Genomic DNA, 24,171 nt, shown 5'->3' on the forward strand with positions numbered 1-24,171 from the left:
ATATGTATATATATATATATATATATATTTTATATATATATAAAAATATATATATATATATATATATATATATATATATACACACACACATACATACCATAATATTATATATACATATTCTCAAATGTATGTTGTGTGCAACTTAATCACCACTAAACTCATCCTATTCAATTTCAGAATACTCATCTCCTATCACAGCCTCCATTTTACAGTCCATACACAGCTTCACTACAGGCAAGCTCCAGGGCACAGAGGGATAAAACCCTTGCTATGACCTCAATAACCTGATTTCAACAACATCTCTGATGTAGGAAGAGGGAGCAGCCAGCTCTACTTTGGCCAGCTTGCAGGACATAAAAGTATAGTCTTGCACAGTGTTGAAATTGCCATAACCAAGTAAACGCTGTGCTTTTGATGAGACTCGTATCCAGGCCACTTTTACATTACACTAATTCAATACAATTAGGAAGATGTAGTAATTCTTGCTGAAATGGCTTAGTAGAGAAACAGGACAGAAATCAATTGACAGGGAGGTCTCAGTGAATGAGGTACTGAAAGGGTTGCAGTGTCTTTTGATTAGGAAAGTGCAGGGCTTGGAAGAGATCAAAGTTAAAGTAAACTTTGTTGTCATTTAGGACTACACAAGTGCAGTCTAAATGAAATTTAGACTATCAACTCGCCAGAGAGTACATAGGAAGCAAGGATAACAAGAACAGTATAACATTTCAATTTAAAAAAGATATTCAATACAAGACCCACAGCAGGATAAATAAACTAATAATAACAGCAAAAACACACAAGCCCTCCTGACAGTCATAAGAAGAATACTAATATAGCAGCATGACAGTGTAGGATTGCACATGTTAAGACTGTCCTCCTTTGTTCATCTGCATCAGACAAACAGCAGGCAATTGCACATGAATAAGAAAATATAATGCTACTTCAAAGAATGAAAAAAAAAGATATTGCACACTTTTCAGCTGAGCTACGTTTTGTGAATGATTACTGACTAAATAATCAGTGGCTGGTATCAGAGTTTATAAGTCTCAACACCATTGGGTAGAATCTGTTTATCTGGTGGTCCTGCAGCGGATACTTTAATATCGCTTGCCTGAAAGATTCAACCTAAGCTGCTAATGGAGACAGGGTGGATCACTCTTTGCTACTTAGCAAGTCACTATGAGCCACATGGTCTAAAAAGGTCCAAAGGAAAGGAATACGGATGTTGTCAGATAAGTGCTGCTTTGCAAATCCAAGGTAGGCAATGGCAAAGCTGATGAAAGGGATTTGGAAAAATGAGATGATGGCTTTCTTGAATGACAGTAACCTTAAGCATATCTTCATGAAGTGAAGACCCTGAGACTTAATCTGATTCACTAAAATGGCAGATTCATGACAGAACTGCAGATAATAATGGAGCAGAATGACAATGGAATAGAAAGGCTGCTTCTGGGAATTTCATTTCTGACATTGAGAAGGGAATAAGTTATAAGCTGAGTTTCTCTGCAGATACCACCAGCATTGGATTAGCATGCCAAGGAATCAGGATGGGGCAACAACAAGATAATGTTAATGAGCTGGTAGACTGGTAAGCCTGGCTGCCACTGGAGTTCAATGCAAAACATGCCAAAGTACTTGATATCTAACTGCAACTGAGAGTAAGGAAGGATGAAAATAATTCAGGGATGAGAATCTACAGCAAAATTATTTTTTCCAAGACAACGTGAAGCAGCAATAGAATACTTAGCAGAATGCTGAGAAGCAGTACTGTAGCGGGGAGTTACTGAGCCAAGAAAACAACAATTTCATGTGACTCAGTTTTGGAATCCTGTCTCTGGAAGTCACAGCTGAGAAAGGTCACAAAGCTATATCAAGGGTACAGAGATGCAAAGAAGAGTGACCAAAATGATGATGAGCAAGTAGACACAGATTAAGATAACGTGAAGACCATGGACATGTGATTTATCTGTTTATTTGTATTTAATGAAATGTGTTTACTGGGAAAGTCTGAGTAAGCACAGTTGCCCTTTTTCAGCAGAGGCTCAGGAAGAAGAGCTCCATGGTATCATTTAATTCAATCAAAATTTACAATAAAAGAAGTTATGTTCTTACCATAATGTTCCATCTGTGTTGTCCATTTTCATTCTTCCTCGACCTGTGGTTTCAGATCTGACCTCGGATCCGTCTCGGCCACTTTCCAACCTTAATATTCGAAGCTGAATCTCCTCCTCTTCATCCCAAAATGCCTCATTCCCCTAGATTACCTCAGACTGAGTTTGCTAAAAATATACAGGTAAGGGACCTACATAATCAAAGAAGAAGAAAAAAGGTTCAGGGGCTCAATAAAGGAACTACAGTTCCTAATGCAGACCAACTCCGGCAGGTCTACATAGAAAAGGCCAGGGGAAGGAGGGCGGGGAGGTTGAGGAAGAATGAAAATGGACAATACAGACAGAAGGTTATGGTAAGAGCATAACTTCTTTATGTGATGTTGTCATTTTCATTTGTTCCTCGACCAGTGGGACAGAGTCCCCAGCTACACAAACTTAGGGAGACCCTCATGGAATGTTATTCCAAAGCACCGTAGATCCAAAAGCAGCTCTATGCTAGAAATGATGTCTAATTTGGAATGAGAAAGAAAAGGTATGAGACCATGACCAAGAGGCAGCCGCACAAATATCATCAATTGACATTCTCAAGGAAAAGAACTAAGAAGTCGCCATAGATCTCATAGAATGAGCTTTGACATGCCCAAACAAAAACATACCTTTTGATGAAAAAAAAGGAGATGCAATCTGACCATAGTACCTTTCCTAACCTCTGAAAAGGATATAAACACCTGGTCAGGTTTGCTGAAAGATTTTGTCCTGTCCAGATAAAAACATAACTGCCTATGAATATCAATTAGTAGTAGTGTGTATTCTCCCTTGTTTTGAAAATTGGGGAAGAAAACTGGAAGATGAATGGACTGACTGATATTGCTTTCTGTGGCCACTTTAAGTAAAGATACACTATCCTTGTGAAAGATCAAATACGGATGTTTAGAAGAGAGGGCTTGGAGCTCGGAAACTCTTTTGCTGATGTTAAAGCAACTAAAAAGGCTGTTGTCCAGGACAGAAACTTTAGATCTACCTTAGCTGCTGGTTCTAAGGGGGGGGACCAAAGCTTGTAAAATCAAAGGAAGATCACAAGGGGGAGTTGGGTCCTTGACTGGGGGGTGAAGTAAAAAGGTGCCTCTGAGGAAAAACCTTACACAGCTTAGAAGAAGCTAGAGAAGAAGAGTTTTCTCCAATGTGGAAATGCAAAATGGCTGCAGAATGAACCTTCACTATGAAATAACTGGCTCCATTCTAGAAGAGGAAAGCCAGGAAATCTAAAATCACAGGAACGGGAGCCGTAAAAGGATCTATTAGCTTCTGCTGAACCCAAATAGAGAATCTTTTCTATTTACTCTTGTATATCTTTCTAGTAGATGTTTTGTGAGTTGATATAAGAATCTCTCAGACTGGGGATGAAAGCCTGGAATGTCTAGCCATCAATGGAACTGGAGAAACCATGTGGTGAATTTTAAACCTTGAAGATTCAGATGACTTTGTTTCGAGGGATGGGACAATAGGTCTGGAAGTGGTTCCACAGTCCATGGAAGACAAAACAGATGAGACCAGAGGAAGGTGAACTAAACCTGGCAAGGACAAAAAGAAGCAATGAGAATTACTTTAATTTTCAACCGATGAGCTTTCTGAAGGAATATGGGACTTGGGGGTAAGGGGAGAATGCATAAAATAGACCAGGAGGCCAATCATGGACTACAGCATCTCTTGGGGACTGTTCCTGAGGAGGGATTAAGGCAAAGAACTTGCTGCATTTGTTGTTGAGGGGAGAGGCAAAGAGATATTAGCAAGATTGACCCCACTTGAGGAAGATCATGTTTGCCACTGACTGCTTTAGAGATCACTCATGAGGAATCAGTATAGTTCTGCTGAGCCTGTCCACTAGAATGCTGGACTCCCCCAGAATGTGCATTGTGATTAAAAAGTGGTTGGTAGAGATCGCCCATGGCCACACTCTCATTGCTTCTCAATATAGTGGGTAAGATCTGCTCCCCCTTGCTTGTTGATGCACCATACTACGGATATAGTGTCCATATGAACTGCAATGGTCCCTGAAGGAAGAAAGCTGTGTAGTGCTTGCAGTACCAGAAGAACTGCACTCATCTCCAGGACGCTGATATGCAAACTGGTCTCCTGAGACATCCACATGCCTTGGACCTTCTATCCCAAAAAACACCCACTCCCCACCCCAACTGGGAGGTGTCCTTGGTCAGGGCAGTGTTTAGTGGAGGAAGAACAAAGGGGCGACCTTGGTTGACTTCTGAGGAATGAAGCCACCAGAGAAGAGAATCTTTGCATGCCTGTGACAGTTTTATAGGTTGAGTCACAGAATGTTGACGTAACGATCATTAAACTGATAATGTCCACTGTAGCATTTGCATGTGTAAGCGTGCTGTAGGTAGTAGCGTTATTATGGCAGCCATAGAGCCTCACACCCTTAGTACTAATTTTGCTGGAGGGGATGGGATTGGATTGCTAGGATCTGGGAGATATGAAGTCTCAGAGTCAATACTCTGTCTGGAGGTAGAAAAAAACATAGTTTTGGTTGTGTCCAAACGAGCTCCAGTAATGCAATAATGTCTATCAGCTGAACAGGATGGAGCTGCGTTTTTCTGTGTGTTGACAGTTATGCCAAGAGTGGGAGCTAGATGTAACAGGTAATCCCTGGCTTGAAATGAGTAGATGTCTGCTAGAAGCAGTTAGGAGCCAGTCATCGAGATAAGGAAACACATGGAATCCCTACAGTCTGAGATGAGCTGCAATTACTGCCATGCATTTAGTCAACACTCTCGGGGCTGTGGTGAGACCAAACCGAAGCACTCAGAAATGGTAATGACTGGCTCCCAGCCTGAAATGAAGATACCATTTAGAACACCTGTCCATTTTGATATAGTAGTATGCATCCTTCAGGTCCACTGAGAATATCTAGTCATTCATCTTCAAAAGAGGTAGGATGGACTGGTGCATGACCATCCTGAATTTTGAGCTCTTCACTGATTTGTTCTGAGAGGTTAAATCCAAAACTGGCCGTAGATCCCCTGCCTTCCTTGGTACTAAAAGAACCTTGAGTAGACGCCCAATATGACTTGGTCGGGAGGGACCTCATGGATGACTCTTTTTGAAGCAGTTTTGTAATTTCTATCACTGCTGCCTCCCTCTAACTGGGTGGCACATCACGGAGGTAAGTTTTTGGCTTGGGATGATCTAAAAAGGGAACGGAGTATCCTCTACATACAATCCTTTGCACCCACTGATTGTTTGTGATGGCTATCCAGGCTTCGGGGTCCAAAGATAAGCACCCCCCGACTGCCTCCAAAGAAGGGCAGTCGGACAATCCTTCATGAGCTCTGAAAGGGTCTGTTTGAGATGGAATGCCGAGACCCATGATTCTGTGAACCCCCTCTACCCCTGGAGTCACATTTACCATTGCTGCTGCCCCCCCACCCCCAAACACACAACTTTAGAGGAAGAGTCTCCCTCAGATTCCTGAAAAGGACCTTCAGATTTCCTGGACCACAGTTTTTTTTTCCTCCACGCTGATTCCTGGAGAAGGATCTTTGCAGAATAGAAAAACAGATTCCAATGGCAGACAAGGTCTTTCCATCTTTCTCGCTGTGGGAGAGTGTGTCACAAAATGTGGGGCCAAACAGAGAGAAACCATCGATGGGTGCATTGACAAATGGTGCCTTGAAAAGTTCTGCAAAGTCACACAGTCACATCCAGGCATGGTATCTAATGGCAATGCCTGAACCAGCAAACTTAGAGGTGCCTTCTGCCAGGTGAACAATCAGCCTGATGGACAAATTAGATATAGACTGGAGAGTGGCCATTCTGGATGAAAAAGTCTTGTGTTCCTCTTCAGACATGGACTCAGGGACCAAGCTACAGAGCTCTTTGATCAACCCCTCTGTAGCCTGGTAATTTGAGATAAGTAGTTTAGTCCTAGTAAAGCAAATATGAAAGAAGTGTAAACCCTCTTGTCAAACCTGTACAAAGCCCTAGACACTCTGTTAGGGGGTTGAATAGTGAAGCTTTCCTGAGCTAGCTCCTTTTGAGCGGCTGCCGCAACCACCATGGCATCTACCAGGATCCCTTTGGTCTAGTGTGATTTGTCGGGGAGGGCACTTAGTATCTTATCAGCTAGCTTCAGTATGGGCTCTACAGTGTCCGGATCCTTCCATGCCCTAGTGGAAACTAACTCAATAAGAGGATCCACTGGGGGGACACCCAGGATGTACATGGGCCAGTGCCGAAGGCCTGCAACAGTACAGACCCCTCTCAGTTAGGGTTTTGGGAGGACCACCCACACACTTTTGATGTAGGATCTCTACCCTATCCTCAAATAAGACATCATCAGATGGAGATCTAGGAAACCCTTCTCCTTCCTTGAAGTCAGTGTCCATAGTGACATATTCCTGCAGGGAATCCAGGTGTCTCCTTTTACACGTCTTCTTCCAGGGGACCTCCTCGGCGGGATACTCCAAGGAGAGATTGGAAGAAAAATGGGGCTCCACAGTAGGAAGAGGATGGGGGATTTGCAGCACTGGCTGTCCCAGTGGAAGACAAGAGGCCTCAATCACAGTTTCCATGGGGGTGGGGATCATATCTGATGGTGGAAGAACCGGGAATCCTCTAGGATGAGTGAGATCCCTCTCCACCACCTCGAAGGCAGCTGGACTATGAGGGGTGAGAGTCATCCCTCTGGAGCTGAAACTTCTCCAGAATGCCCACAATCCTCTGCTCCAAGGGGGGGTTTGAGCTAAGCTATCAAACTCCAAGGCTCCGAGTGGAAGTGACAGCTCCAAAAACCTCGGAGATGAAGTCAACCCCCCCTGGTCTAAGCTTCAGTTCCAAGACACACTGTACCCCAAACCTGTCGGAACTCAGTGTGTCAGGGAAACAGTTGACACAGAGTGGTAAGTACTATCGGATCTGATGTGTCGGTTCTCAGGACCATCAGATCTGACAACTCTGAAGCAGGAACAGGGATAGGAGAAGAAGCCATGGGACAAAAAGGGGAATGTCTGCTCATGGATCCGGAAGTGGACAGAGCTGGAAGAATCACCATTTGAATCTGTGCCTTAAGAAATTATCTTATCAATCTATCCACATCACACTCAGACAAGCTACAGGTAAACCTGCCAGAGGAGGACGTAGAAGGTGGTCTAGATGATAGCTTGGGTGAGTCCTTCCTGGGAGGACAGCTCTGCACCAAAACACCAGACTCCGAGGAGACAGGAGGAGGACGGCAATTATCCTATCCTAAAACCTTGGATCTGAAAGTTTTGGCACCTTTTAAGGTGGCTCCAAGGAAGAACGCTCAGGGGAATGCTTCCTGTGTTCACTGGCCTCCTTGGGTTTTCTAATGGGGGGTTAGCCCCTGAAGTCGAAGGTGCTGAAGGAGTGGAAGGAGGAAGCAAGCCCTTGAAGACCAGCATGATTCTACTGTCTGTTAGCTCTTGCAGATTAAATCCCACACATATTTCACAACAGTTGTCAATGTGCGCTGGGCCTAGTCAGTAAACACTCTCCCTGTGGGCATCAGATAAGGGAATATTGTGTCCACAGAACGTGCATTTTTTCAACCCCAAAGATTTACTGCACTTCGCAGCCATGATAAACCAAATAGAAGAGAAAGGGGAGGCAAAGAAAGAAAGACTAGAAGACAAAGAGCCTATCCTGATATAAGAAACTACAGGAACTAAGCTATAAACTACAAACTAATGCCAATTCAAACAAACTAAGAATATAAAAAACAAGGACGATACTCTTTGAGCTAAATTACTTTAATAGACCAAAATAAAAACAGTTAAGCGCTTTTGTTCATTATAACTGGAACTTCATCAAAACTATCACATTAACCCAGTCATTCAATTTATATTCAAATTGACCTATCAAAAACATTCTAAAAATCACAAGTTCCATTACAACATCAAACAATTCCAACAACTTAAATTATTTAAAAATACACAACCATTACTGATTATAACATATATATAATTTCTTAATTTTAAAACCGGTACCAATGTATATCCCTCATTCAAATTAGGCGGTATCATTAATCTGATTTGTCATCTCAATTTTAGTAAATTGAGATATTGCCAAGTCAAGATGTGCCACGCTGACAGACTCCTACCCAAAGAAGACTGAACCCTGTAATTAAATCAAAAGGTGCTTTAACAAAGTATTAGTTTTGTGTTTGCACACTTATTCAACCAGCGTATTGTACGTTTTTTATTTTTTATGTTTTTTCCCCTAATAGATTTGTTTATTTTCAATTGAATTGCACAGGTTATAGGTCACATTAAAGGTGGGAAAAGTTTTAAAATGATTTATTGTGGTCTCATTTTTTTATAACACAAAAACCTAGCATTTTAACAGGGGTGTGTAAACTTTCTATATCCAGTGTGTGCGTGTGTGTGTGCGTGTATATATATATATATATATATATATATATATATATATACATATATATATATATATATATATATATTATACATATATATATATATATATATATATATATATATATATATATATATATATATATACACACACACATATATATATATATATGTATCTGTAGATGGTTTACTATTTTACTATCAAAATTTCGACAATGCTTTTGCGAGTAATCACTTACTTGAAAAATATTGTTGAAAATAACAACATCAACCAATCAAAATTACGAAACATGAAAAATGTCAACAATTTGAATTCAAATTGTTGACATTTTTCGAACTTACCTGAAAATCCGATGACATTCAACACATGTTTTCCAGGGGGGCAAGCCCCCCCACTGCTCCCCCCGCACCACCTGCTACTTATATATTACAACTCCGAGATCGCACTGCAGTGAGGAAAAAGGCAAAGTTCCCAATCCCCAATGTAGTGCAATCTCTAATCAATATGTCGATCTCACAACAGCGAATGTACACTAGCATTCACTGTTACAGGTTCGGCATATTTCAAATCACCATTATGAGACTTTGAAAACTGCCTTTTAACAATCAAAGTTCGCATAACGGCATTCAAAATTTTGACTGTAAACCTCTACATATATAAAGATAGACATAAAAATATGTATATATATATATATATATATATATATATATATATATATATATATATATATATACTCTTCTTTCGGCTGCTCCCGTTATGGGTTGCCACAGCGGATCAACTGTTTCCATACATATATATATATATATATATATATATATATATATATATACATATATATATATAAGCTGGAAAGAAGGTGGGAGGAGAAGAGAAAAGAGCAAAGACAGGCTTATAGCTGACTTACACAAGCTCTTATATCAAAACTCACATGAACAACAAAATCCCAATGCTTCTCAGGCGAGTGGCAAACGAGATCTGAGGTAATCTGGGGAAAATTAGGCACTATGGGATGGAGAGGAGGAGCTTGAGCTTCAAATCCTAAGCTTGGAAAATTGCTGAGTCAGATCAGAAGTGGAATCCGAAATCACATGTTGAGGATGGAAAGAAAATGACATCAGATCAAATTTTAACATGCAAATTCAGTGGATGCATAAGCATAACAGTCAGTATAATAAAATGTGTATTGATATTCACAAACATTACACTTACAGCATTAAATTTACAAGCCTTGCATTAACACTTTACAGATAGAAGAGTACAAGCTTTATACTGTAACTTTACAGACAGAATAGTGGTGTATAAGATAGGTAGGAGTAATTTAAGAAATACAACAGAGTGAGGTATTAAAAGAAATAAGCGAGTCTGACTATTAATAGAGAAGCAGTGACTGAATAGTAATTTGGTTGCGCTAATTAGAGGTAAGTAGAGTACTTTAAAAATTACAATACAGTGAGGTATTAAAAGGAAGCAAACATATTAAGTGATTTAGTGCCTTAAAACAGGTATAAGAAAGATAATAAAGGGTGTTAAAGGGCTATGTCCCAGATGAGGAGCAGGGACAAAGCCAGGAGGCAGACAGGAAGTCTTTTAGTAATGGTTTGAAAAGATGAAGGTGTGTAATAGACCTGACTTGATATAGGAATTGTATTCAAATTTTAGCTACACTATTTGGAATGAGACTGAACCTAGCAGCCCTTTGTGGTTTGTACATGGTAAGCAGTTGTTTATTATTTGACCAAATGGGACAATTTGAAGATAGTACTGGAGTAGGGCTCTAATTGTTGGGCAGGCAAATAGGGTATGGATGATTTTATGGGTTATGGTGAGCTGTGTATAAGATAAGGTGTTAAGGAAGTCTGAGCCATTTAAGTATTTTTAGTGTTAAACAGTGATAAGTCTGGTAAGGTTTGATGCAAGTGAATCTGGAAATTTTGCTACAGCACTGTTCAAGTTTAGAACTAAGTGAGGCTTGTAGGTTGGTCATGCTAGAGGTCCCATATAGGAGACAGGGTAAGGCATAAGTGTTTGCTAGAGTTACCTTAGCAGTGTCTGTAAAGAATTTCTTTACTCTGTGTAGGGTGCCTAGTTTTTGATGGGTTTTCTTGATGTCGTTGTGCTATGTAAATTGAATTTAAGATTGTCGTTGATTGTCACGCCAAGTAGTTTTGTATGTAGGGTAACTTCAGTCATGGTATCATTAAGGAAGAAATTTTAGTGCCATTTTTGTCATGGAAATGGGATTTTGGAAAAAGGTAATTTCTGGGGTGGGGAGGATTTAGTAGCAAGCGACTATCCTGTAGACAACTTTCAATTCTCTGAAAATGTATTAGGTTGTTGGAAATGCATATTAGGGAAGAATCATCAGTGTATTGTATGAGGAAAACTCGCTGAAAGGATTTATGTAAATGATTAGTGAATATATTAAAAAGCAGAGGATGGAGAATGAAGCCCTGTGGCACACCTGAACTGACAGGAAGGAAAGGAAAAAAAGTGGAGAACCATTTAACAGACTGGTATCTATCGGTTAAGCAGTTGTTAAACCACAGTAGTGTGGAATGTGATAGCCCAAGGGAAGGCAGTTTGTAGAGGATGTTTTGGTGACAGACTAGATCAAAAACTTTAGGGAGATCAAGGAATACAGAGGAAAGAAGTTTGCCATTGTCTCCTGCTTTGTTAATAGTATCTGTGAAAATTAATAAGGCTGTGGTAGTGCTATGGGTGGGTCTAAAACCAAGATGTGTGGGGATAAGGAGCTTTTCCTAAAGAATATGTTGAATTTGCTTGTGAATACACTTCTCCAGAATTTTTGACAAATTACATAATATAGAGATAGGTCTGAAAACAATTTATGTCAGATGAGATTCGTCCTTTATTAAGGGGGACGATGAAGAATTTTTTCAATAGAGAAGAAATGTATGATTCCTTGATAAAGCTGTTAATTAAAAGGGACACATGATAGGCTACAGAACTGGCAGCCAGCTTGAGGATATCATATCTATAAAGGAGAACAGCGTTTTAGTTTAAGAAGCAGTGATTTCATACAGGAGGTTGTGATGGGTTTGGGGGTAAAACAGTGGGTGTTTGCTCTCTGAGGAGAGGGCATATCAGGACTGTTGGGAGGAAAATATTTAGTAAGTGCTTTAACGCTTTCTATAAAATGTCTGTGAAATTGAGCAGCTATTTCATAGGGAATGTTATCTGGGGCAGGGTTAGGAGTGGAGGATACTCCAGGGTACAGGATATTATTAATAAACTAGAATTTTCTAGAGTTGAGAACTGATTTAGTAAGAGGTTACTGAAGCAGATTTTCTTGTCGGCAATATGATTAGGCAGTTCTTTAAAGTATTGTAGGTTATGGGGAGATCTTTATTTTAACCATTCTTTCCATGCTGTTTCTCTTTTGCACATTAGGTGCCTGCTTTGAGTGGATAACCAAGGAGTATGTTTATTCTTTATTCTTTTTGTTCTAGCTAGAGCCAGACTATTGAGGGTTTTCAGGAATAACAAGTTAAATTTGTGTACAGCTTTATCTACTGGAATATTTTTCAGGATAGGCCAGTTAAAGGAGCTTACAATTCTTTTAAATATGTCAGGGTTAAAATTAGTGAGGTTACGAGAAGTACTAAGTAAGTGTTCCTTGACATTATGGGTACTGAGTCTATCTGCATATACAGGGAAGTGATCACTGAGGGAATCAGACAGGGTGCCACTGGAAACAGACTTAGTGGAAATGGACACCAATTTGCAGCCTAGAATTGAGACACTGTTTTTGGGATACTTACAACATGTGGGGAAAGAAATGAGTTAAGTCCATCCAAAGAGGTTTAAGCTAGTTGATGGATATTTTGTGGAGATAATCTGCCAATCGAAATTAATGTCACCTAGGATTATCCTTTCATTAGAAATTTTATGAGATCCGGTTTAGGATGTTTTCTAAGGTTGTATCATTATTACCTGGGGGAATACAGAGTACTATAATACGTAGTTGCTTATAGTTAGTTCAAGATAGTAGTTGAGGAGTTCAGAGTTATGGAATTTGGGAATAGGTTTATTGTAGGGTAGGATGTCAACATAGCCAGGGTACAGTAAAGCTACTCCATCATCTTTTTTGAGTTCCATCAGCCCTAATGATATTATAACCGGTGAGTGATTTTTAAGAAACAAGCATATGTAGTTTTAGCCATGTTTCAGTTATGGCAAGAATATCTGGTGTATCCCTGGAGATCCAAGCATAGAGTTCTAAAATTTTATTATAGATGATACAAGTATTTGTGGAAATTAATTTAAGCTCTTTGTGTGAGTTTGAGATAGATGGGTTGTGTTTTCTTGGTTTTGGTGACGGTGGTATGGTCCCTGTTTTTGAAGGAGTTGAGTGGGCTGAGTAGGAGGTGGATTTGGGATGAAGATCCCTACAGAGTGATAAGAGAGAGAAAACGTATATGTTTGGTAAACTTGGCTTGGTTTAACTGTAGAGGTTAGCTTTATTTTGTTGTGGTAGGTGTGATGGTTTAGTAATTTGAAGTAAAGATTGTGTGAGTCTTTGTATATACTAGAAGTGATCAGTGGTGAAGTGTGGTAATTTGAATGGTTAGAAGTGGAGTAAACAGTGTGGGAAATGTGTACAAGATAGAGTGGTGTATGGTAAGGTGTAAGGTGATAAAACAGTAAGGATGTAGTAATATTTAAGAGAAGCATGGTATGTAGCTATGTAGAGAGATAAGTCAGAGAAAGTGAAGCTAGTACACTGGGGTTTGAAGTTAAGAGGGGCAGGATAGCTGAGTGAGGTGGATGGAGTAAGTTGTGATCACTGTGGTTAGTTACTAAATATAAAAGAGGAGAGAAAGCTTAAGTGTTTAAATGAAGACTGCTGGTTTAGGAATTGTGTGTGTTTTCATCTGCCTAGTGTATGCCTATAGTTATGTGTATGTCTTTACGAAGGGTGGGAAGTAGATAGAGAACAGGTCTAATACCATAAGGCGGTGGCTGGGGAATTCGGGATTGGAAGGGACTGTAGCCAGAAATAATTCTAAAACTAGCAGGAGGAGTTTTTGTGTGTTATGCTGTCAGTAGAAAAATTTTATGTAATAGGAACATTATTCTAACACATGCTTTGGAAGCACAAGGGATATGGTACTTCAGACATCAGTTACAGTACAGCTATTTAGGAGTAAAGTACTGCAAAACATTATGAATATACATGTGTTTTCCTCAGACAGTTACAGTTTCACTGCAAGCAAAAAGAGTGTAGGAAAGTTTGCAGAGAGGAGAGGAACAAGCTACATTTAGCTTAGGGAGCAGCAAGAGTATAACCAATTACCTGAAGGTGTCATTTGTATATATTCCATGTTCCTCTGAAACAAGAGGTTTGAGAGGTCACTCAGTGGAAGTTCTAGCTTGGCTGGAGTTTTCATTTAGTTTTTAGTGATTGTTTTTTGTGTGTGACCTTCTCACTTTTTGTTTTAGTTTGTTAGTTGGGATATTTTGCAGTCACCTAAATGGTAATGGACATCAGCTGGTATAACAGCCCTGTGTTTCTTAAGGTTAGTCAAACAATCTGCTTGTGCCGTACTGATGAGGTCATAACAAGGCCACAATATGCATATCCCCAACTAGTGGTGTTTGGCTTTATTGTCCTTAAATTGTCCATTGAAGCAACTTAAAAGTAATAAGTCATGGACATTCAGAATCGCCATATACGGCCCCATTAGCCTGACGAGCCTGGTCTGCAAGGCCATGCAACATATCATCATGGAACTCAAACAAAGACATTGGAGATCTCCAAACTCTGGACCCCACACAGTTCGGGTTTGTAAAAGGCAGATAATGTCTCCTAAACCTCACAGACTTCTTTGAAGCAGTCACCAAATCCATAGATGAGGGTAAGGTGGTTCACACAGCCTATCTAGATCTTGCCAAGGCGTTCAACACCATCCCCCACTCTGGAATTATAGATAAACTCACTAAACTAGGTATAAATCACTATGTCACAAGATGGGTTTGTCAACTGGCTTACTGACAGAACCCATACTGTGGAAGTAGCAGACTCCAAATCAGACTACAGACCAGTGACAAGTGGGGTACCACAGGGTTCAATCCTGGGTACTTTTCTGTTTGGTATCTACTTCTCTGAAGTACAGGCTAACACAGAAGGTCTTTGGCTGACTAAATTCGCAAATGACTGCAAACTAGGAGCTATACCTGAAACTCCTAATGATGTGGACATCCTACAAAAGGGCCTCACTGAGACAGATGCCTGGTGTCAAAGCCATGGTCTCAAGCTCAATGCCAAAAAGTGCATTGTCATCCCCTTTGGACAAACTCTGTACCCATGAACTACCACATAGGCGGTAGTCTACTTAACACCGAAAGTGTGATGAGACCTTGGGACACAGGTGGACAGTAGTCTCTCCTTTGATAATCACATCGGCACAGTGGTCAGGAAATCCTTCTACGTGGCACACCTCATCACAAAAGGTTTCTCATCCAGAAAAAAAGAGGTCATTGTTCCCCTCTACTCATCACTCATTAGACCAATTATAGAGTACACCCCTTTTGGTATGTACCTCACAAGACATCTACAACAACTGGAAAGGCCGCAAAAATACCTCACAAAGAGGATTACTGGCCTCAAACAGATGCCTTACGCAGACCGACTCAAAAAACTTCAGCTTTATTCCATCGCATATCGCCTACTCAGAGGCGTTCTCTGCCTAACATACAAAGCTATGTGAAACCCAGAGCTGTTGGACATGCTCCACTTAAAGAAATCCCAATCCCTCCGAGCTACACACTCTAGGGACCTAAACCTTGTCACCACAATAAACAGAACATGCTGGAGGGACAGATTCCTGTCCCAGAGACTTCCCATACTCTGGAACAGACTACCTATCTATGTCAAACAGAGCTCCTCATTAGCACTCTTCAAGAAAAATCTCGATGATTGGATGGGTAATAGGAAATCCACCCCGGGGATCACTTCTGTGTTTCTGCTTGACAGGGGCACAGGAAAATAATTTTCTTGGGTGGAGAAAGTCAGGGTACCTTTTTGGCTAGGCTTGTATAGGCCCTGGGGCCAATAGCCTAGTACCAACCTATATAGCTGAAACACCTGATGCTCACAAGGGTCATTTGCATATATCCCATGTACCTCTGATACAAGAAGTTTGAGAAGTCACTCAGTAGAAGTTCTAGCTTGGCTGGAATTTTCATTTAATTTTTACTGATTGTTTTTTGTGTTTGACCTTCTCACTTTTTGTTTTAGTCAATTGCCTGAAGGAGAAAAAGGCCAGCCAGTAATGTAATAAATATTGTTTAAGGTTGTAAGCATGTGCTCTATGGTAAGACACTGTGTTCTCATTACTATTATAAGACAACAGACAATAAAATAGAGCAGAAATCCACTATAGCCTTAAATGAATAATACAGTGACCCTAAATATCAAAATTGTACACTCCGAGTTCCCTGCTGAAATGTACCTGTATGACTGAACTAAGAACTCAGGATTTACTACTCAGAGGCGATCTCTGCCAAACATACAAAGCTATGTCAAACCCAGAGCTGTTGGACATGCTCCACTTACAGAAATCCCAATCCCTCCTAGCTACGTGCTCTAGGGACCTAAACCTTGTCACCACAATAAACAGAACGTGCTGGAGGGATAGATTCCTGTCCCAGAGACTTCCCATACTCTGGAACAGACTACCTATGTCAAACAGAGCTCCTCATTAGCACTCTTCAAGAAAAATCTTGATGAATGGATGGGAAATTCACCCCGGGGATCACTTCTGTGGCTCTGCTCGTCAGGGGCACAGGAAAATAATTTTCTTGGGTGGCGAAAGCCAGGGTACATTTTTTGGCTAGGCTTGTATGGGCCTAGGGCCAATAGCCTAGTACCTTCCTATGAAGCTATGTGTGAGCAGCAGTCAAAACTTTTTTGTTTTTTGTTAGAAGAGAGCCTGGTGTTTCAGACAGTGTCTTAAAATGTAGCTGTGCGATTCCACTAAGAACAAATGATGTGTGATCAGTAGTCAAGCTTCTTTTGTTTTTTGTTAGCAGAAAGGATGGTGTTTCAGAGAGAAAGTCTTGAATTTTAGCTGAGTGACTGAGCTAAGAACTCAGGATATGTGAGCAGTAAAGCTTCTTTTGTTTTTGTTAGCAAAAAGGATGGTGTTTTAGAAAGAGTCTTGCATTTTATCTGTGTGACTGAGCTAAGAAGGCAGGATGCGTGAGTAGTAGTAGTCAAGCTTTTTTTGTTTTTGTTTCTTTTTTTGTTTGCAGAAAGGATGGTGCTGCAGACAGAATCTTCACTTTTAACTGTGTGACTGAGCTAAAATCTCAGGATGTGTGAACAGTAGTCAAGCTCTGTTTGTTTTTGTTTTTTGTTAGCAGAAAGGGTGGTGTTTCAGAGACAGTCTTGAATTCTAGCTTAGTTATAAAGTGAGCACTTGAAAAGGAGAAACACATGATACAACTTCAGTGTTTACTATTCTAAAAGCTAAGATGGTAAGGCATTCTGTGGTGGAAATTTCATGGAATGAAAAGAAGCATGAAAGTAGGAAAAAAGAGAAACACTCTGAAAGGATCTGAAAAAACATTACTTCACAGAAAAGGTGGAGTACAAGAAGAATGTTGCTTACTGGAAGGAAGTGTCTCAGTCACCTGTAACAAGATACAGCCAGAGACAAAATGTAATGATGGAGAAGGGGAGGGGTAAATGACAGGACAGGGCAGGTAGGGAATAAATGGAAAGGTCAGGACAGTTTCATTGAAAATAACCTATATATAGCAGTATTATTCATTTATTTATACTTGTTTACCAGACAAGTCCAAATGAAAATTAAAACCCCTTTTCAGTGGAGGTCCATGGAGAACAGTTCCCCGATTATATATACATAGTTATTATGACAATGTGCAAAACATCTATTAAAGCAAAATCATTTATGAGGCTGCATCAGAGACATACCAAGAGTTTGATTAATTAAGTGCACTGTGCAATACTGATACATTAAAGTAAATGTTTTATAAAAATTATACAAAGACAATTTTGGAGTTATTGCTCTAGTATACATATATTAAAGGGAGTACATCCGCAGTGGTACAGTGGTAGCATTGTTACCTCACAGCAAGAGGCTCTCCCGTTCGATTCTCGGCTTGGCTTGGGAGTGCCTTCTGTGTGGAGTCTGCATGTCCTCCCCGCGGTTGGGTAGCGTTCAAAAGACATGCGTGCATAAATGGGCGTGCCTTCGTTGAAGGTTGGGTGTTGAGCTGGCACCTCAGCGTTTCGTAAAAATCTACTGCCAATCATTAGTGTACTGGAGTTCCGCTTTGGCGACCCCTTACCAGGAAAAAGCCGAAAAACAAACAACATACATATATTAAAGGGAATCTTTTACACAAAATATAAAGACACTTTTGGTGGTTGTACTGCACAATACATATATTTTAAAGGAAAGTTTTTATACAAAAACAGTATTGGAGATAGTTAAGCACTTGAGTGCTGAGGGAGTAATTATAATGGAGTGCCCAGGCTAGGCTGATACAAATGTGAAAAAATGTAGAGAAAGACAGAGTGACATAATTTTATTCAGTGGAAAGGACAGCCTTAGATAAGGATAGAGGAGAGATTAATGTGAGATGAGACAGAGATGAAGTTCTGTAAGTAATGAATTAATGAGAAGTATATAGCAAACAATATGCAAGGGGAGGTATGTAGTGGCCAGAGAGATATGTGCTTGGGGATAAAAAGTAGATTAGCACCTTGAGAAGGTCAGTGACTTATTAGGGGAACATTCTGATGGTCAGTGATTTATTACGGGAGCATTGTGATGGACAGTGACTTTTTAGGGGAGCACTCTGATGATGGTTAGTCTATTAGTGAGTCTGCACAACAGATGTACTGTAGTTTGTGACAGCAGTATGCTATTATGTGGGGAGAGGTGGAAGGACAGGGAGGAGCTAGACAGGTGGTTCAGATTAGGCTCATTACCATGAGTCAAGAAGGAATGATTCTGCATCGTTTGAAGTTATTTGGTGCATTTAGTTGGTGGAGGGAAGTTGGGAGGGAGTTCTAATGTTTTGCTACATGACAAGTATTTAGTGAGTCCCCATGAGAGTTGTGCACGGGAGTCACATTTGCCAGACATTTTTCAGATGAACAGAGAGTACAAGACTGGGTGGAGGATTTTTTGTGCTACTTTTAATTGGTTATGTTTGAAGAGGCTTGATACCAAGTTTCAAAAACAAGATAACTGACTTTAATAATCAGATATGTAGCTGGTGTTATGTTAGGGCAATCTAGTGTATTTCAGCTTAGGATGACATGGCTGGCAAATCTTCCTGCTCTGTCATGGATGGTCTGCACCTCACTTATCAAGGCTTTTGTATTTTAGCCAAAGCATTTGCTATCTTCATAGTGCCATTTTTAGGCAAAGTCTGTCTGTTGAACATTACAATCTAGTAAATTCTAATTTGGAACACATTAAAGGGGATCTACTCAATGTCAGGAACCTTGAAAACTATGTCAAAACTTTGGGGTCTCCTAAATCTTGACCACATTCACTTATGTGCAGTTATGGAGACATTATTTCAAAGCAATGAAGGCACTTCCTCTATTCTTGGATTAAGTACCTATCAGATGTTGAGATCTACTGGCAAACTGTAAGGAATTATCACCATTTGTCAAGGATATCATCATCTCGTGACAGATTCCTTTAGATATAATTTGGCCTAGATGTCCAAATCATCATAAAAAATATTAATTACCACTTCATAGCTATCTATAGCAAAAGCTATCTTAACACCTTAGTTGAAATCCCAATTAAACCCAATATTTTTCTACAGGTGGGCTTCAACTATCCATTAATAAACTGATTGAAATACATTGCTAATACTGAACCTGCCCAATGCTTCCTTGACATTACAAATGCTAACTCAGTTACAGTTAACCATCTTACTGTAGGTCCCAATACTATCGATCTTGTCCTCACAAATATGGCCACTTCTTATACACTTCCATATATATAATCTTTGGTTATTAATCAAGACTATAAATCACTGACTTTTCCTATAAAACTGGAGGCACTTCTGTGAATACTTCTGTGTTTAGCAGCTTGAGGTGAGCTGACTAAAGGACAAGTTTGTGTGCAAAGCCTTTCAGAACTTTCCTGCCAGCAGAGAGGGAGAGGGAGGCTGAGCCCTGAAAGGACAATGCTAGGAACAACAAAAAAAGTCCACACCCTGGCATAAAAACACACCAAAAAAAGGGGAGTGGAGGGAGGAAGCATCTATTGCAACAGCAATCATTCAAACATCTTCTGTTATTGCAACTTCAACTTACAAAACTGTACTATGTTCATCATGCTGATTACTGTTGCAGTAGCCTTAGCTATATGTGCAGATTACCATAGCGAACTACAATTGGGAGTTGGAAGAAGAAGAGTCTAGAAAGCCCTAGAAAATGGTCCTAGCAAAGCTTGATCTGAACATAGAGAAGGAATCAAGTATATAGTGGTCTGTAAAACTATGTACAGAGGGCCAAGTATCAGTTTCTAGAATAATTCTAGAATCCAAATGTTTCCAAAAAGTCACAGATGAATCAAAGGCCTTGGGAGAGGGGGGCCTTGAACCTACCTGCAGTAGTTCTGTTATGGTAAGTATAACAAAAGGTAATAGCCCTTAGACAACCATTTGGAAATAGTCTGTTTTTACATAGGTTGTCCCTTCCTACCTTCAGCAGAAATGAACAATTGATTCAAAGATCTGAAAGATTTAGTTCTGTCAAGATAGTATCAGAGTTGTCTGTGAACATCCTTTCTCCCTCATTTTTATGCTCAGGAAAGAAAATGGGGAGATGGACAGTTTGGCTTAAAGTAAACTGGAATACCACTTTAGGCATAAAAGATGGATTAGTTTGCAAGGAAACCCTGTCCCTATGGAAAATGAGATAGAACTGACACATTACTCGAGCTTGCAACTCAGATATATTTGCAGAGGTCAAAGCAATTATTAAAACCGTTTATCTTTTTAAATACCTCAAGTCAGCCAGATTAACTGGTTCAAATGGAGCAAGTGTTAGCTTTGTCGAACACAAAATTAAGATCCCAAGGAGGGGCCACTTGTTTTCTTTGAGGCTGCTTATGCAAAACCCCTTTCAAAAACATTTTGACACGAGACTGAACTAAAAGAAGGGGATCCACAGGCAGACATTCTGAAATTTCCAATACATGAATCTTAATAGAGTAATAAGAAAGGCCTTAGGATTGCTATGATGGCTTAGTGGTTAACTACTGTGACTATAGTGTACAGGGTTCTGAGTCTGAGCCTTGCAGAGGCAGTTTATTTTTTTTCTCTGGCTAGGCTTATAAATGCCCTAGGGCAGATAGCCTAGTATGAACCTATGAACCTATACCCCGGGAATCATCTCTGTATCACTGCTGGACAGAGGCACAGCAAACTAATGGGTATAGTATTCTCATCCTAAGGGGTGGTGAAAGCCACACACACTCTGGCTAGGCTTATAAATGCCCTAGGGCAGATAGCCTAGTATGAACCTATGAACCTATAGTAACTCACACAAATATTGCAAAACCAGAGAACAACTAGCCATGAACAGGTGCTGGTTATGTTGCTGGCACCAACAATAAAACATTTTCCATTTGCTAATAAATGATTTTTCTAGTAGTAGGCTTTCTTGCCTCCATTTTTACCTGCTGCAAGTTAGACTTGCAAGATGCTACACATTGAGTAACAGCTTAATTCTAGCTCTCCCACTGTGAAAACAGAAGCTTAGCAGAGAAAGCCAGTGGACCCAGATTTCTGGGTACATTTCAGTAACTGGATAGCACGTGTACTGCCTGGAAGCCAGGAAAAAAAAGAAATACAGAGGATCTGAAGGAAAATCAGCTACAAAAGGTGACAAAACAAAAAAAAATACTGAGAAAAGTACTGCAGATGTTCAGCTCCACACATTTCTTCCAATAACCTAGAGGAAGTATGAGGCAACTTCACAGAGACCTGGCTAAAATAAATGAAACACTGATGAAGTATATCAACTCAAGCAATAAAAGGGAGGAAAAGATATAAGAAGCTTTAAACAGATAATCAGATACGGTGATAAAACAGCAAAACTCAGAGGCTAAATGAAAAATCTGGCTGAATATGAGACTGCACAAGAAGAGATATTTCAGAAAAGTAATAGAATTAGAGGACAGAGCACATAGGGAAAACCTGAGATTTTCTGCTGTATCTAAGAAGCTAGAAGAAACAGACTGTATTAATTTTATGAAAACACAAATAAGCAACTAGATTGGTATGCCACAACAGAAAGCAAACATAATATTAGGAATGGGTATAGGTTCTGAAAAATCCATTTGTAACAATTCTTAGTATTTTCTGACAAACTGAGAAATGTGTTCTCCCAATAAAAAAAAAAACACTGGCAGATTCTAGCAATATTTTCAGAGGAGACCCCAAAAATAAATACAATTTCTCTACAGAAAGAAAAAATGTTTTTAATTACTTCACACTACTTTTAAACTGACAGAAAAAACATGTGCTCCATTTAAAAGTATGTTACAGTCATGAGATAGTCCATTAAAACACAACATTCATAGCATTAAAATAATTTTCCCAAAGAAGAAAGTAATAAAATATCAACAAAATTAAGAAAATAGAAGTTTTTCCCCCAAAGGGAATTTATCTGCCCAGCAAAGTAAAGCACAAGCTGGCCATCAATCCTCAAAAGCCTCAGAGAAGCAGACTTTTCTGCAGCAATATAGCTCTGGGAGGCTTCACACGCAAACATGTCTTTTAGTCAACTCAACTCGCGTTGCTTGTTAGATTGGGTATGTGAAAGGTGCCCTAAAGCTTTGGAAACTGTCCGACTGTTATATCCTTTGCATGATATAAACTCCTATAGCTAGGGCTACAGCAGCAATAAATATGACGAACATTATGGGTTACTGGCTAGGCTTATAATATTCTGCAGACTTGATGCTTAGTACCTACATATGAACCTATGAGCTTTTTTATGTAATACCTTCTCAAGGCACATTCCTTTTGCTCATTTAACTAAAATGTGAATGATTATAAACATTTTCTAATTAGACAGAATGTCTTGCCCTTCCCTTTTCTGCTTCTGATTTAATGTGACAGATTATTTGATGCATCCATGCATCTGCGAATGTTTATCAGGCAGTCTTGCCAAACCACATTTATATCTTGTGATTTGCATTTTTTGTATCAGAGTATTATATTTTAAATTTTACTTTCACTTTTTCTACCAAGAACAGATAGAAAAATGTGAACGATGTTATTTTATGAAACAGTAACTGTGACTTGAATATAGGGATTAATCTTGCATTCCTTACCTGCTGTAACAGGTTGAAAACGTTTCCTTCTTGGTTCATGTTCTCCATGTTCCTATTCAAAAAAAAAATAATAATAAAAATAAGAAATCCACACATAACTTTAATTTCATTTTTTTGTACTGAAAATGGGTGCAGCAGAATAACAACAAAAATCAGGAACTGTTTGCTATAGTAATCTTGTACTAGATACATGACAATACGATTAACATAGAAGTAACTTAGAAGTAATTTAACAAAGAAATACATCACATAAAGGAAATGTTCCAGGACTATAAAACAAATACAGTCAATCGGTACTGTTGACTGTGTGTACACACACACACACACACATATATGTAGATGTGTGTATATATATATATATATATATATATATATATATATGTATACTGTAATGTGACCTAGTGAAGACTGTGTGTGCTGTGCCTTTAAGGACAAGATAAACAGGCAGAGTGGAACAAAGTAAACCAAGATGGGCCTACACAAAAGCAGCATACAAAACAGATACTGCTGCTAACAATGGCAGATACTTGTAATGGAGACAGAGTCGTCTCCAGGGCTGGAAAGAAACTTCTTCACTGTGCACGGGAAGAAGTGCTACAAGAGGTTTGGGCAGCTGTCGTCTGATGTGAAGAGAAGGAATTGTCTTTAGACAACCTTGACTAAAGTTGGGAGGATTAAAGTAAATTATGTTTCTATCACAGGTATAGCTAGCTATTCTGGCTTCTAAAGCAGTCTCCCGAGCTGGTAACCTCCCTAATTAAAAGCTCTGCTCAAACTGAGAGAAAAAAAAATCTTCTTTAAACTGCACTACTACCGTTTTTAAAATCACCTTAACTTACTCCTTTCTGGTCATGTCCCGTGCATCTATTTCTCCTTTCAGACTCTTCTTTAACCTCATTTATCTCGTACAGCCCCTGTCATACTTTATCTACTTTTCATAGAATATCTATCTATCTCTATATAGCTATATCTATAACTAACTATATATATCATATACATACACACACATATACATATATAATATGTAACACTGCACTGCGTTTCATTGCATTTGGATTCAATTTAATACTGTATGTCACCTCTGTGTCTGACTGTATTCCTTTAAACTGTACTGTATGTTTGCCTTTGTCCCTGGCTGTCACCGACACTCAATACAAATAAGTGCTCTACCCTGGTTAACAAATTAAATAAATAAATAAATACACTACACCATCACCTTGCACAGTTCAATACACTGTGCTAAAGTAAACACAATATTACTTACAAATGTGCAAAAATCACCCAATAAT

The 24,171-nt window shown here is 39.4% G+C and overlaps 1 protein-coding gene across 1 annotated transcript in view; it reads right to left on the bottom strand.

The window, feature by feature from the left end:
• The window catches only part of LOC122815022 (leucine-rich repeat serine/threonine-protein kinase 2-like), a 2,570,681-nt gene that overhangs the window by 1,748,411 nt on the left and 798,099 nt on the right, over positions 1-24,171 (bottom strand). The window contains 1 exon segment of the mRNA XM_044087274.1: positions 22,883-22,934. Within this exon segment, the coding sequence (XP_043943209.1) occupies positions 22,883-22,934 (52 nt within the window).

The sequence above is a fragment of the Protopterus annectens genome, chromosome 11.part0 (genome assembly GCF_019279795.1).
Source record: "Protopterus annectens isolate FY-2018-M chromosome 11.part0, PAN1.0, whole genome shotgun sequence".
Taxonomy (NCBI): domain Eukaryota; kingdom Metazoa; phylum Chordata; order Ceratodontiformes; family Protopteridae; genus Protopterus; species Protopterus annectens.